Genomic DNA, 13,442 nt, shown 5'->3' with positions numbered 1-13,442 from the left:
AAGAATTCCCGTTCTTGAAAATATTAATTCACATACACACACACTCACAGATGGATTGGGATTAAATATCCAGAATTCCTCCCCTTCAATCTGTCTGGGTCATCTAGATTGAGGCTATCATATCCTATTTAAATGTCACTGATTTTGTTCTTACCAAAGCTTTCCTTTTTAACAAAATCTTATAGAAAATTTAGTTCTGCTTTCTCCATCTTGATGACTTCCACACATGTTGGATTTTAACTACCATAAGCCCCATAATATTGGCTGAGAATTATGGAAGAAAAAAAAATCTAGCAGACATGGAAAGTACAGGATAGGAGAAGGCTGATTTAATTTTTTCTTTACGGTGTTTTTGGTAATGTCAGATGCTATAATCTCTACAAAATTGATGTATGCTGCATTCATTGCTTTAAGCAACAAAGGCAAATATTGTCACTCAAAGTGCTTCTCAGTTCAATGATGATCTCATCTTTCTCAGAATGTATAGCATTCTGTTTTCTATTAGTTGTTCCTCAATTAAACCATTCGGCAGTTTTTTGATGACGCAGCTAAGAAAGAAAAAAGCAGAAACAGTGAAGAGAATTTAAAAAATGCAAGATGAAGTTTGCAGGATTTATATAGAGATGGGAGTTGATGAAAAGTTGCTGTGTTCAGATCAAAACATATTAAGGCCTTCATAAAAGGAGATTGTGATTACACATATACAAAAAAAATTCAGTCAGAGTTTAATTCTATCTCTGATAAAGTAGTGGGACTTGAAAAAATTAACTAGGAAAAACTGTCACAACCTCAAGGAGTGGTGCAACTTGCCAGCATTTGATGTAAAAATAAAAATGAAGCAGTGGTTGTAAGAACATGTAGTTAAAAGTTCTGAAGATTCCTGGTTTGAAATGTCCCTATCTCTTTGCAGGTCGTAATGAACCTCTAAAAAAGGATCGCCCCAAATGGAAGAGTGATTATCCAATGACGGATGGGCAACTAAGAAGCAAACGGGATGAATTTTGGGATACAGCCCCTGCCTTTGAGGGACGCAAAGAGATTTGGGATGCACTCAAGGCTGCCGCCTATGCTGTGGAGGCAAATGATCATGGGCTAGCACAAGCCATTATTGATGGTGCTGGAGTTACCTTGCCTCATGGTATGTCCCTCAGTGCAGAGCAGAAATGGTGTGCTAACTTGTTAGAAATTGAAGGATGTTGCTCCTCAAATCAACTCTTTTTCATTCTACTAAAAAAAAAAAAACACATGCATTTACAACCATAATAGGTGTAAGGAGCAAATCCATGTTCTGTGGTTATAGGAATAAGCAGGATTGGTTGTATCTTTGCTATAAGTTGTATAGTGAGAGGTCCAGCTCACAGCTCCTGCTTTGCGGGGTACCATAGAGTTCAGTGCTGTCTCCACATCTGCCTGAAACCACTAGGTGAGATCATCCGCCATCACAGGATGAGGTATTGCCAGTATGCTGATGATAGCTAGTTAAATATCTCCATCCTGCAGTGGATGTTCTTTTGTGGTTCCTGGAGGCTGTGTGGGCCTAGATCAGGGGTAGGCAACCTGGACTCGTGGACTTCAACTCCCAGAATTCCTGAACCAGCATAGCTCAGCTTGGAAACTCTCCCTTTCCCCTCAGCATGGCTGGCTCAGGAATTCTGGGAGTTGAAGTCCACGAGTCATAAAAGAGCCAAGGCCTAGATGGGGAACGACAGACTCCAGCTGAACCTGGTAAGCAGGAGTTGGCTATGAGTGGGCCCCTCTGTATCCAGGACCCTTATCATCTTTGGTCCTGGACAGGATTGCACTACCCTAAACAAACCTGGTGCATAGTCTGGGGATCCTTTAGGACTTACAGCTCCTGCTCCAAAAGCAGGTGGCAGCCATGACTAGGAGGGCCATTGCTCAATTTCGTGTTATATATCAGTTACACCCTTTCCTGGATAGGGAGGCTCTCATGCCCTGACTATCTCCCATTTGGATTGTTGCAATGTGCTCTACATGGGGCAACCCTTGAAAAGTATCCAGAAGCTTTACCTCATGCAGAATGTGGCCACATGAACAATGTTGGGTGTCCAAAGAAGGGTGCGTGTAACATCTTTGCTCTGAAAATTCCACTTGGCGCCAGTTTGCTTCTGGGTCCAAATCAAGGTGTTGGTTATGATCTATAAAGCCCTGTGCAGTATGGGCCCAGGCTACTTATGGAATTGGCTTTGTTCCCTTACATCAGCCCATCCCACTCAGTCAGCCAGGGAAAGTTATGTCAGTTAAAGAACTTAGGTGGGGTCCAGGACGAGAGTCTTCTGTGCCATTGCCTGCACCCTGTGGAATATTCACCACCCTCCCGGCCTTCTGAAAAAGAATCAAAACATGGCTTTGTAGCCTCACATGGGAAGCCCAGAGAAGCATGCAGCCATGGGGCTTTCAGTACCTTGAATTTTAACAGTGTTTTATCATCCTTATCACTTTCTATTTTTTTTAACTTTTATATACTCTGCTTATATTTTAATATTTTGATGTCCCTCTCTGAGGAAAATCAGCAGTTCAAAAGTGTAAAAAATAAAATGATGATGAGAAACAGGCTTGTTGCTACAAAATCGCTATTTCCAAGAGTTTAGAGATAATGATATTATTGCCATTACGGAAACTTGATGGGATGAAACCCACAAATGGAACATACAACTAGAGTGATTTAAATTATTTAAAAGAAACAGACCAAACAAAAGAAGAGGTGGAGTTGCTCTCTATATAAGAAATAACTACATCTGTACAGAAATAAAGCACAACAATGATGAAAGCTGTCTTGAATGGGTCAATATAAAAGGGGGGGAAAATGACATTGCCATAGGTGTATACTATAGGCCGCCCAACCAAACAGGAAATAATGAATTTTTTGCTAATCAGCTAACTAAGGTATGTAGGAAGCACATCACAATAGTAATAGGGAACTTTAACTACCCTGACATCAACTGGGAGACAAACTCTGCACCAAGTGGAAGATCAAACAGATTCCTGACAAACCTAGCAGACAACTTTATCTCCCAAAAAGTAGAGAAGGGAACATGGGGATTAGCCATATTGGATCTAATCCTCACTAACAGAGATGAAATGATAGAAGGTGCTGAAGCCACAGGAACCTTGGAGGGAAGTGATCATGCAATATTAGAATTCAACATTATGGAAGCACAAGCAATAGAACACAGTCAAACTAGAGTCTTGAACTTCAAGAGGGCTAATTTCAATAAACTTAGAGAGAGCTTGGGTAGGATTCCATGGATGAGAATCCTCAAGGGGAAAACAACTCAAGAAGTTTGGGAAATTTTGAAAAGTGAGATAATAAAAGCCCAATCTAGCACAATACCAACAAAGAGGAAAAATAACAGCTCTCAAAAGAAACTAGCATGGCTGCATAAAGAACTCTCTGATAAATTGAAAGATAAAAAGGAAAATATAAAAAGTGGACAGAGGGGCACATAATTAAGGCAGAATATCAGCAAATAGCTGAGCCTGCAAAGATGAAGTGAGGAAAACTAAGGCTCAAAATGAACTAAGGCTTGCAACCAAAGTCAAAAATAACAAAAAAAAAGCTTCTTTCAATATGTAAAAAACAAGAAAAGGGTTAAGGAAATGATTGGTCCATTAGTGGGGGAAAGTGGCAAGAAGGTGACAAGCAACAGGGAGAAAGCAGAACTACTCAATTTGTTTTCTGCATCTGTCTTTACACAAAGGGAAAAAACAGTTCAACCTATCAAAAACAGTATGATAAAAAACAGATTAGAAACACAAGTTAAGATAGGCAAGAAAATGGTAAGTGAGCACCTGTCCAGCCTAGACGAGTTCAAATCACCAGGACCAGATGGATTACACCCCAAGGTTCTTAAGGAACTGGCAGATGTGATCTCAGAACCACTGAACAATATTTTTCAAAGATTCTGGAGCAGTGGGGAACTACCAGAGGAAAAGAGCTGATGTATTCCCATCTTCAAAAAAAGAGGAAAAATAGATCCAGGAAACTACAGACCTATCAGCCTGACCTCAATACCTGGGAAGATTTTGGAAAAGATAATCAAACAACGAATCAGTGAACACCTAGAGGCAAACAAAGTCATTACTAAAAGCCAACATGGGTTTGTCAAAAACAGATCATGCCAGACAAATCTTATTGTATTATTTGACCAAGTGACAAAATTAGTGGACCAGAGGAATACTGTGGATATAATTTACTTGGACTTCAGTACTTGATAAAGTAGATCACAACCTACTATTTGATAAGATAGAAAAATGTGGGTTAGACAGCATCACCACCAGATGGATTTGTAGCTGGCTGACTGGCCATGTGGTCCTCAATGGAACTGCATCTGCATGGAGGGAAATGTGTAGTGGGGTGCCTCAGGGCTCTGTTCTAGGCCCAGTGCTCTTCAACATCTTCATCAACAATTTGGACAAGGGGATAGATAGGGAACTTATCAAATTTGCAGACAACACCAAGCTGGCAGGAATAGCCAACACTCCAGAAGATAGGCTTAAGATACAGGAGGATCTGGACAGATTTGAACATTGGGCACTATCTAACAAAATGAAATTCAATGGTGAAAAAAGTAAGGTTCTACATTAGGTAAGAAAAACCAAACATACAGGTATAGGATAGGTGGTTCCTTGCTCAATAGCTCAACTGTGAGAGGGATCTTGGAGTCCTAATGGACAATCGCTTAAATATGAGCCAGCAGTGTGCTGCAGCTGCCAAAAAAGCCAACACAGTGCTAGGCTGCATTAACAGAGGGATAGAATCAAGATCATGTGAAGTATTAATACCACTTTACAATACCTTGGTAAGGCCACACTTGGAATACTGCATCCAGTTTTGATCACTACAATGTAAAAAAGATGTTGAGACTCTAGAAAGAGTACAGAGGAGAGCAACAAAGATGATTAGGGGACTGGAGGCTAAAACATATAAGGAACGGTTGCTGAAATTGGGAATGTCTAGTTAAATGAAAAGGACGAGGGGTGATATGATAGCAGTATTCCAATATCTCAGGGGTCAAGATATTCTCCAAAGCGCCTGAAGGTAGGACAAGAAGCAATGGATAGAAACTAATCAAGGAGAGAAGCAACCTAGAACTAAGGAGAAACTTCCTGACAGATAGAACAATTAACCAGTGGAACAACCTGCCTCCAGAAGCAGTGAATGCTCCAACACTGGAAGTTTTTAAGAAGAGACTGGATAGCCATTTGTCTGTAATGGTATAGGGTTTCCTGCCTGAGCAGGGGGTTGGACTAGATGACCTCCAGGTTCCCTTCCAACTTCTTCTTCTTCTTCTTCTTCTTCTTCTTCTTCTTCTTCTTCTTCTTCTTCTTCTTCTTCTTCTTCTTCTTCTTCTTCTTCTTCTTCTTCTTCTTCTTCTTCTTCTTCTTCTTCTTCTTCTTCTTCTTCTTCTTCTTCTTCTTCTTCTTCTTCTTCTTCTTATTATTATTATTATCATTATCATTATTAGAGAAATTTTGATTCTTTCATAATGCTCTGCACCACAATTACTTTTGATACAAGGATAATAGTTCACTGGTACTAGGACCTGAGTACATAAATGCATTTTTATCTGTCACATCAGCTTCAACAGCAAAGACAAAAAACTGTAAGTCTCAGTCTGTCTTCATTGGACAGTGGCTGCTAGACTGACTTCTGCAGAATGTTGGAGTGGCTTTTTTCATTTTTTTCTCCATTTCCTTTCACATGTAGAATTCCCAAGGATGTGTATATCTTGGGTGATGATGCAGATTTTTCAATCATAATGGAGACATTTCATCAATGGTCCATGAGGCCGGTCTTTCAATTTTTGTACTTGCTTCTAAACCAAGAGGTGATCTTTCAAACTAGCAATTTGTCAACCTCATATATACCATAGGAGAGCAACTTTAAATGAAAGTGGATTTTGTGTCCAGGAATGGCCTTGGATTGCACATCTAGTTTCATGATCAAAAGGAGATTCTAGGACTTTGTGATAAAACTGGAGCATACTATAGAACCGGAAGTCCGGCAATGGAGTCCATAGCATCATGGTATCAGGAAGGAAGCCAAGTTCTGGATAGGAAAACTGAAAGCTTACACTTGAAAGTTTTAGTTTAGAATTAAGATGATCTCAAAATATTTTTTTTTATTTCTTTTTCCTTAAGCTTCTCACGCCCTCTAATGGTGTTTTTATTCCTCTACAGGCTCACTTACTGAGTGCTATGATGAATTGGGTAACCGATACCAACTTCCTGTATATTGCCTGGCACCACCTATTAACTTGATTATGGAGTTGAGTGAAGAGGAGGGTGCAGAACCTGCAGAGCCAGCACCCAATACCCGCCGTGAATTCCCACTGAAAGTGCGCCTCTCATCTGGCAAGGATCTACGTCTGAATGCCAGCATGACAGACACAATTGGACAACTTAAGAAGCAACTCTATGCCCAGGAAGGACTGCAGCCTGCATGGCAACGTTGGTTTTTTTCTGGCAAGTTGCTGACAGATAGGACCCGCTTGCAGGAGACTAAAATCCAGAAAGACTTTGTAATTCAAGTAATTGTCAATCAGCCCTCTGCACCAAGGAACTGAGCTAGAGATAGTTGGTGTGACCCCCAGTTTGTCTCAGAGACTGAACGAAAACCTGTATGAGCAGGTATCTGTTCTATGCATCTAGAGAAGCAGATAGTGCACTTAAAAGCAGACTGGCAGAACCAAATCCAAAGCCTTTGAAAAGCTGCACATGCTGTCTCACTGCAGACCACAGTCGGCAAGCTAGGCAGTAGTACAGATGTGCAATGTTCAAAGCAGTTTCTGTTTCTCCCAATAGTTTGCTTCTCATGTCTATTTGGGCTAGATTTTTATTTTCCCCAAACTCCAAAGAACTAGTTTCTTCACCCATTTCTAGGCTCGGCTGGCACCGAAAGAATCCCTCCTTCCTTTCCCTTCAGTTGGAGCTGCCCACATTGGGACTGTAAGCCTGAAATGATGGATTGTGGGTCTAGTCCTTTTCAAGGACTCGGTGGAGCTCCCATTTGAGTACTGAAAAGCTTTTAGAGAAAGCATGAGACCAAAGTGTCTCTCACATGAGAGACTACTGCCTCTGGCTCAAAATAAATAAACCAATGGCCAGGGCTAATTATTCCATATCTAGGCTGTTGCTTATACTGACGTTGGCATCAAGGATGGCTGTACTACAAGTCAGCTCGTCCTAGGTCTACAGACGCCCTCATCCAGATAAGGTGTGGTAATGTGGAGAATGGATCGTGTATATGGGTCCTAGTGTAATTTATCAATAAAATCTTTTTCCAACTATCCATGTGCCTGTTTCAGTGAGGATTTAATTACATTCTTTCATGTCAGCGATTACAGTGTGTGAAGGGATAGTTACACCTTGCCAGAAAGAAACTGTCAGCATGATGGATTAACCTTTGTAATCGTAATGCGCTGCCCAGAGAAATGAAATGATAGTCTGCATGAGACAAACAGATAGGAATGTGAAATTACAGAAAAAATATGGCTATATTATATGTGATTGGATTGCTGAGCTAGAGAAAAACAGGTTTAAATTCTCAGTCATAAATTTCATGCAAATGACTTACTTTCAGCCCATCTTACTCATTATTGCAATGATACACTTGTGTACAAATGGCAGAAAACCATGTAAGCTGCTTTGAGTATATGGGGGAAGCCTGGGATACACATGTAGTAAAATAGAGGTATGTGTCTAGATGTGATAAGAGTGCAGGGTCAGAAAAGTATGTATAGGAATAATCTCCACTTGGGAAAAGAGCTACTTATATATTCTGCCATCTTCCTGCAAGCTTTTGTTCCCATTCAGCCAGACTTGCTTCCATCTGCAAGGGCAAATCAGGTTAGAAAAAATTATATATGCCAACCTCACAATGGTTCTATGAAGAAAAGAGGTTGAAACACGATGTTTAAATGCTAATATCTATTTTGAGCCTCAGATGCAAGTTTTGCAATATATATGTACTTAATGTAGAAGTCCTAGAGACCAGAGAAATGCAAAATTGGAATGTTATTTAAGAATATAGTGAGAACAAAGTACACTAATCTTTTTCTTTTTAACTTAATAATGTATGATAATACTCATCTTGTACAGTATACATATTTAAATTGCTCATCTGCTAAGTACAAATAAGAGAGGATAACAAAGTGTGTGTCATGGTTCCGATAGATGAGACCAGTAAAAGAGAACTCCGGCAAAAAGTTTCCTTAAAGAACATATTTATTTGGTTATATAGTATCAGCACGATCAAAAGTGAAACCAAGACTGAAGTTCCCTCCCAAAGGTTACAATGTTACAAAGTTGAACTTCCCACCCCAGTAATATGTCATAAATCACATTCCCAATTAACTACTTGAGTGGGCTTTCTAATGGAAGCTTCTGCCTGCCAAAATGCAATCAGCAATGATCTTGGTTCCCACAGAACAATTTATTGTTTTGACTAAGCTAAAAAATACTCATTCCCCCTCCCAATTCTGTGGCAACCGAAAACGAAGGGAAAATGGCTTCAGCCAAATTCATTTGCAGTATTGATAGTCGGATTCCCTAAAAGAAAAGAGAAATCCTGTAACTGTAGAAGAGTTAAAATTAGGAATCTCCTCGAGGCTTATTAGGATGCTTATCAAAAAATCTTTCAGCTTTTACATCAGTACTTTTTACCCTAGTGGCCTCTGATAATGGGTATCCTTTCCACTGTACTAAATACTGTAATTTCCCTTTGTACAATCTAGAGTCAAGAATCTGTTTTATTTCATAATCAGTCTCTCCCTCTACCACAAGGGGACCAGGTACTTGTTTGGGAGGAGGTCTTAAAGACGATTCCCTGAAAGGTTTTAACAGACTGCAGTGGAAAACCGGGTGGATCTTTTCCAAAAGGCGAGGGAGTTTTAACTGTACTGTGACTGGGTTTATAATTCGGACTATGAGGAAAAGTCCAAGGAATTTTGGTCCCAATTTTCTACTAGGCAACTTGAGTCTCAAATATTTTGTAGAGAGATAAACCTTTTCCCCACACGGAATGGTTTCTGAGGAGCTCTTTTTTTTTAATCAGCCTGTTCTTTATAAAATTTTGAGGCTTTTGCTAAAGCCTTTTTTGCATTGTCCCAAACAGTTTTCCAGGAGGCCACCCACTGATCTAAAGTTTGAGTCTAAAGCAGGAGGGTCCTGTATTTGGGCATGGGAACGAACTCTCTACCAGTAATATTTTAAAAGGAGTGAGTCCAGTGCTGCTATGCACTGTGTTATTGTAAGCCACCTCAGCAAAAGAGAGGAGGTCAGCCCAATTTGTCTGCTGGTAATCCACATATCATCTAATGTATTGTTCCACCATTGCGTTTGCTTTTTCAGCCGCTCCATTCATAGATGGATGAAAAGCCGATGATAATCCATACGTGGATCCCATCAGTTTAAGCAAGTCCCTCCAAAATCTAGCAGTAAACTGAACCCCCCCTGTCCAAAATAATCTGTTTTGATGCTCCCTGGAACCGGTAGATACGTTTGAGGAACATTTTGGCTAACCTCTGGGCAGAGGGGTGACCAAAACAGGCTATGAAATGAGATTTCAGATTATGGGTTGCCATTTATCGAGTCAGGCTAGTCCAAAATTACTACTTCAGTCATTTTTAGGACTACCACAAAACGGATAAATTCCCAAAGCTCCCCTAGTTCTAGATGTACTGGTTCAGTCAAGTGAGTGGCTGGAGCCCCTTCTATAAGGGATCCATCTGCCTGTTCAAACCTCATGGGTATGGGCAATAATTTGGCATGGATGCCTAGCTTGAGCACAGTGGGGAGGTTGATCAAACACTGGGTGGAACCAGAGTCAATTAAAACATGTAAATCCATTTGTGCTCCCATCTTAGGGACCAAGAGCTTTACAGAGAAGGCAAAAGGTAGGACAGGCTGACTCACCATCGGGTCGTCATCTCTTTCATCATCACTGTCGCAAGGAGCAGGCGGAGGCAAACTTTCAGTTGGAGTCTCAGTTTCCCTTGGGGAGGAGAGATGATTTGTGTGCCGCGACCCCATAATACAGTTCCCCATGTTGTGGTGACCCCCAACCACTTATACATCACCGGGTGCCAGGGGCGTGGCCAAAGAAAAGGGGGAAAAATGGTGAACAGCCTTGTTTGGTGACCCCCATGAAATAGTCGTTTGACCCCAAATGGGGTCCCGAACCACAGGTTGAGAATCACTGGACTGGACAGTCGGCTGCCCGGTATCCTGATTGACCGCATCTGAAGCACTTGATCGGATGTCTTGCAGGTGCTCTAGGGGCTCCAGTGGTCACGGCAGGTGAAGGCCGTTGAGGAACCTGATATCTCATTTGATCCTGCTTTGGTCTGGATCCTGGTGCTGCAGGTTTTTGGTAATGGTTCAGCTTGATGTCTAGGTTTATGGCCAGGCGGTACCATTCGTGTAGTTGGTTAGGAATCCCTTGATAGGTGCATGCCCTGGAACAAATCATGGTCCAAACTGGCCTTGAAGTAGTGGATCAGCGATTGCTCAGGCCACTATCTGATCCGTCCAGCCTCTCTTCGGAACTCCCTCACGTATTCTTTCGCTGATCAGCCCGTTTCAATTCGTGGATGTCCTTTTCAGCTTGCAGGGCTTGGGATTCATCTTTGAATCTGGCTCTCAGCCCGCGTGTGAATAGATTGAAATCCTACAGCTCTAGTGCTTGCTCGTCGTGCAAGACCCACTCTGTTGCTTTCCCTTCTAAATTTGCAGCCTCAACATCAACCATTCCAGCTCCGTCGTGGTAAGCCTGGCCGTAATGATTCATGTGAGCCCGCACTTGGTTCAGGAAGGACAGCTTCTCGGGATCCCCATTGAAGATGGACTTATGAGGGGGTGGGTCCGTGGGTCATTGCTGTCAGAGAGCCTGTAGTATGCCAGGCACATGGCACTGGGGTAGCTGATAACCCCTTCCCTGAAAAGCTCGTGGCTGGGGTCCTGGACTGACTGGGCATTGATAACGGTCAGGGCTGGCATGACATTGGTAGTGGCCGGGGCTGGCATGGCATCGGTGACAGTCAGGACTGGCAGGACACTAGTAACAATCAGTGCTGGCTTAATGCTGGTAATGATCAGGGCTGACTTGACGTTGATAGTGGTCGGGGCTGGCATGGTGTTGGCAATGATCAGGGCTGGCATGGGTTGGTAGCAATCAGGGCTATCATAGCACCAGTGCCTGTCAGGGCTGGCATGGTGCCATTAATGGTTGGGGCTCCACCAGCACACTGGGCTTGAGGTTAGAGCTGGTCTAGGCAATGGGGAGGCAGCATGAGTCAACAGTATGGATTGGGGCTTCGCAGTGGCAGTGGACAGTCATGGGGACGCCTGTCCTCTCACCCACTGGAGATCACTTAGAAAGTGACTGGCTCCACTTCTCCCATCTCAAGTCGATCAAACTTCTCCCTCAAGCGTTCGACGGGGTGACTGTGGATGGCTGTCAGGTATCTCCATTCCCCTGATTCCTCCCAAGTGGCTGGCCGCTTCACCTTTCTCAGCACCGGTGAGCGAGATTCACAGGAATGGGAATTCAGCTTCAGCAGTCTTCATGGTGCTTTTTAATGGCAGGGCAGCATCCGATCACCATGTCCCTCCAAAAACTAATGCTCCTAATGGCTGCATCACTGTCTCATGTGGGACCTCCCGGCCTTTTGGTCTGGCTCCGGCTGCAGGGGCTGCAGTCTCTGCCTGGGCTGTAGCCTGATTCCACTCTGCCAAGGCTCGCGGCCAATTCCCAATTCCTTCTTCTCCATCTTGAAAGCTTCCCTGGGTCTTTGTTGTCATCCCAAAGGTTTAGGTAGGCAACCAGGGCTTAGGACCCCGTGTTTTAAAATAAAATGGAGTCTTGGTTTAATATCATGGTTCCGATAGATGAGACCAGTTAAAGAGAACTCCAAGGCAAAAAGTTTCCATAAAGAACATATTTATTTGGCTACATATTCAGCACGATCAAAAGTGAAACCAAGACTGAAGTTTCCTCCCAAAGTTTACAATGTTACAAAGTTAAACTTCCCACCCCAGTAAATATGTCATAAATCATATTCCCCAATTAACTACTTGAGCGGGCTTTCTAACGGAAGCTTCAGCCTGCTAAAATGCAATCAACAATGACGTTGGTTCCCACAGAACAATTGATTGTTTTAACCAAGCTAAAAAATACTCATCCCCCCTCCCAATTCCATGGCAACTGAAAACGAAGGGAAAATGGCTTCAGCCAAATTCGTTTGCAATGTTGACAGCGTGAACCCTGAATTACAGATCAACTGTTCATTTTTCATAGGTCAAAATAGGTGATTGATGAAAGATCAAACATACCAATTTATATGATGCTACCTAGCATTCTTAATATGGCAATTTTATATAAACCTATACTTGCTGGACCCTAGAACCTCACATCAGTTGTTAATATTTGGATGTGCCAACTTGTATAGACACATTACACTTTTGCAAAACTTGTGGCCATGAACTGTGATCAATATATTTAGTAGAAGAGTTACTTTGCCTCCGGTTCATATAGCTTTGAAAATTACATTTTCAAAAACTTTTTTTTTTTAAATACCTAGAATGCAAGATTACAAGTTATAAAGAACTTCAGGGATAATAAGTTAACTCTCTGGAACTGAAAGAGTTACCAGATGTTTAATTTACTTATAAAAATACATATGCAGTATATGATCTTGTTTTTATTGTGCAGATAGGTATTAGGAAATATAGACTGATTGTGATTAAAATCATTCATCTCGGGAAACTGGGATAGTAAGAAAAAGGATGTTAAGCAAATTCAAGCCTCATTATAAAACGGGCCAAAATATGTTTGGTCAATTAGCCTATCCCCTCCCTTAGTAGCTCATTCTGTATCCCTAGGTAAGCAAACTTCTATTGTTGGAAAGAAAATTGCCCAAATAAATTCTGAGTGATTATTAGCAAAAAGGATTCCCATTTGTGCATGCAGGAATATCCCATTAGTTGAGCAATATTGCTGTCATACTTTAAAGGGGGGAGGGGCACAGAGATTGTGTCCACTATAAATAGTTTTCAGCTCAACTCTTCCTAATGTCATCTCATCTGCCCCCAGTTCACCCATTATTATTCATAGTACTCCATGCTCACTATTCCAGGCTTTGTGACTAAGTTAGATGCCTGGCAGGTTAGCAAACCTTTCTGGCAAACCCTTTGGGCTGGTATGTAATATGTAGCGCTTTCCCTTAGCAGGTAGCATTTTAAAATAAATAGGGAGCTTCCTAATTTGGTATTCTTTAGATGTGTTGGATTATAAATCTACTGTTCTCAACTAGTGTACTCAGGCTATATAACTCAACACATCTGGAGGATGCCAAGTTGGGGATCACTTCTATGATTATATATTAGATTATTATACCAAAAATTGTAATGATTCATAA

The 13,442-nt window shown here is 41.7% G+C and overlaps 1 protein-coding gene across 1 annotated transcript in view; it reads left to right on the top strand.

Moving 5' to 3' along the window:
• The window catches only part of UBTD1 (ubiquitin domain containing 1), a 28,525-nt gene extending 21,210 nt beyond the window's left edge, over positions 1–7,315 (top strand). Inside the window, exons 2-3 of the mRNA XM_039331144.1 lie at positions 911–1,138; positions 6,205–7,315. Coding sequence (XP_039187078.1) covers positions 911–1,138; positions 6,205–6,590 — 614 coding nt within the window. The 3' untranslated portion in view covers positions 6,591–7,315. The remainder of the gene's footprint in view (positions 1–910; positions 1,139–6,204) is intronic.
• Positions 7,316–13,442: the final 6,127 nt, after the last annotated feature.

The sequence above is a fragment of the Crotalus tigris genome, unplaced genomic scaffold, assembly GCF_016545835.1.
Source record: "Crotalus tigris isolate CLP2741 ecotype Arizona unplaced genomic scaffold, ASM1654583v1 scf7180000024434.1680833, whole genome shotgun sequence".
Lineage (NCBI taxonomy): Eukaryota > Metazoa > Chordata > Lepidosauria > Squamata > Viperidae > Crotalus > Crotalus tigris.
Note: the sequence above shows the minus strand (reverse complement) of the source record. Positions and strands in the feature narration are given on the sequence as shown.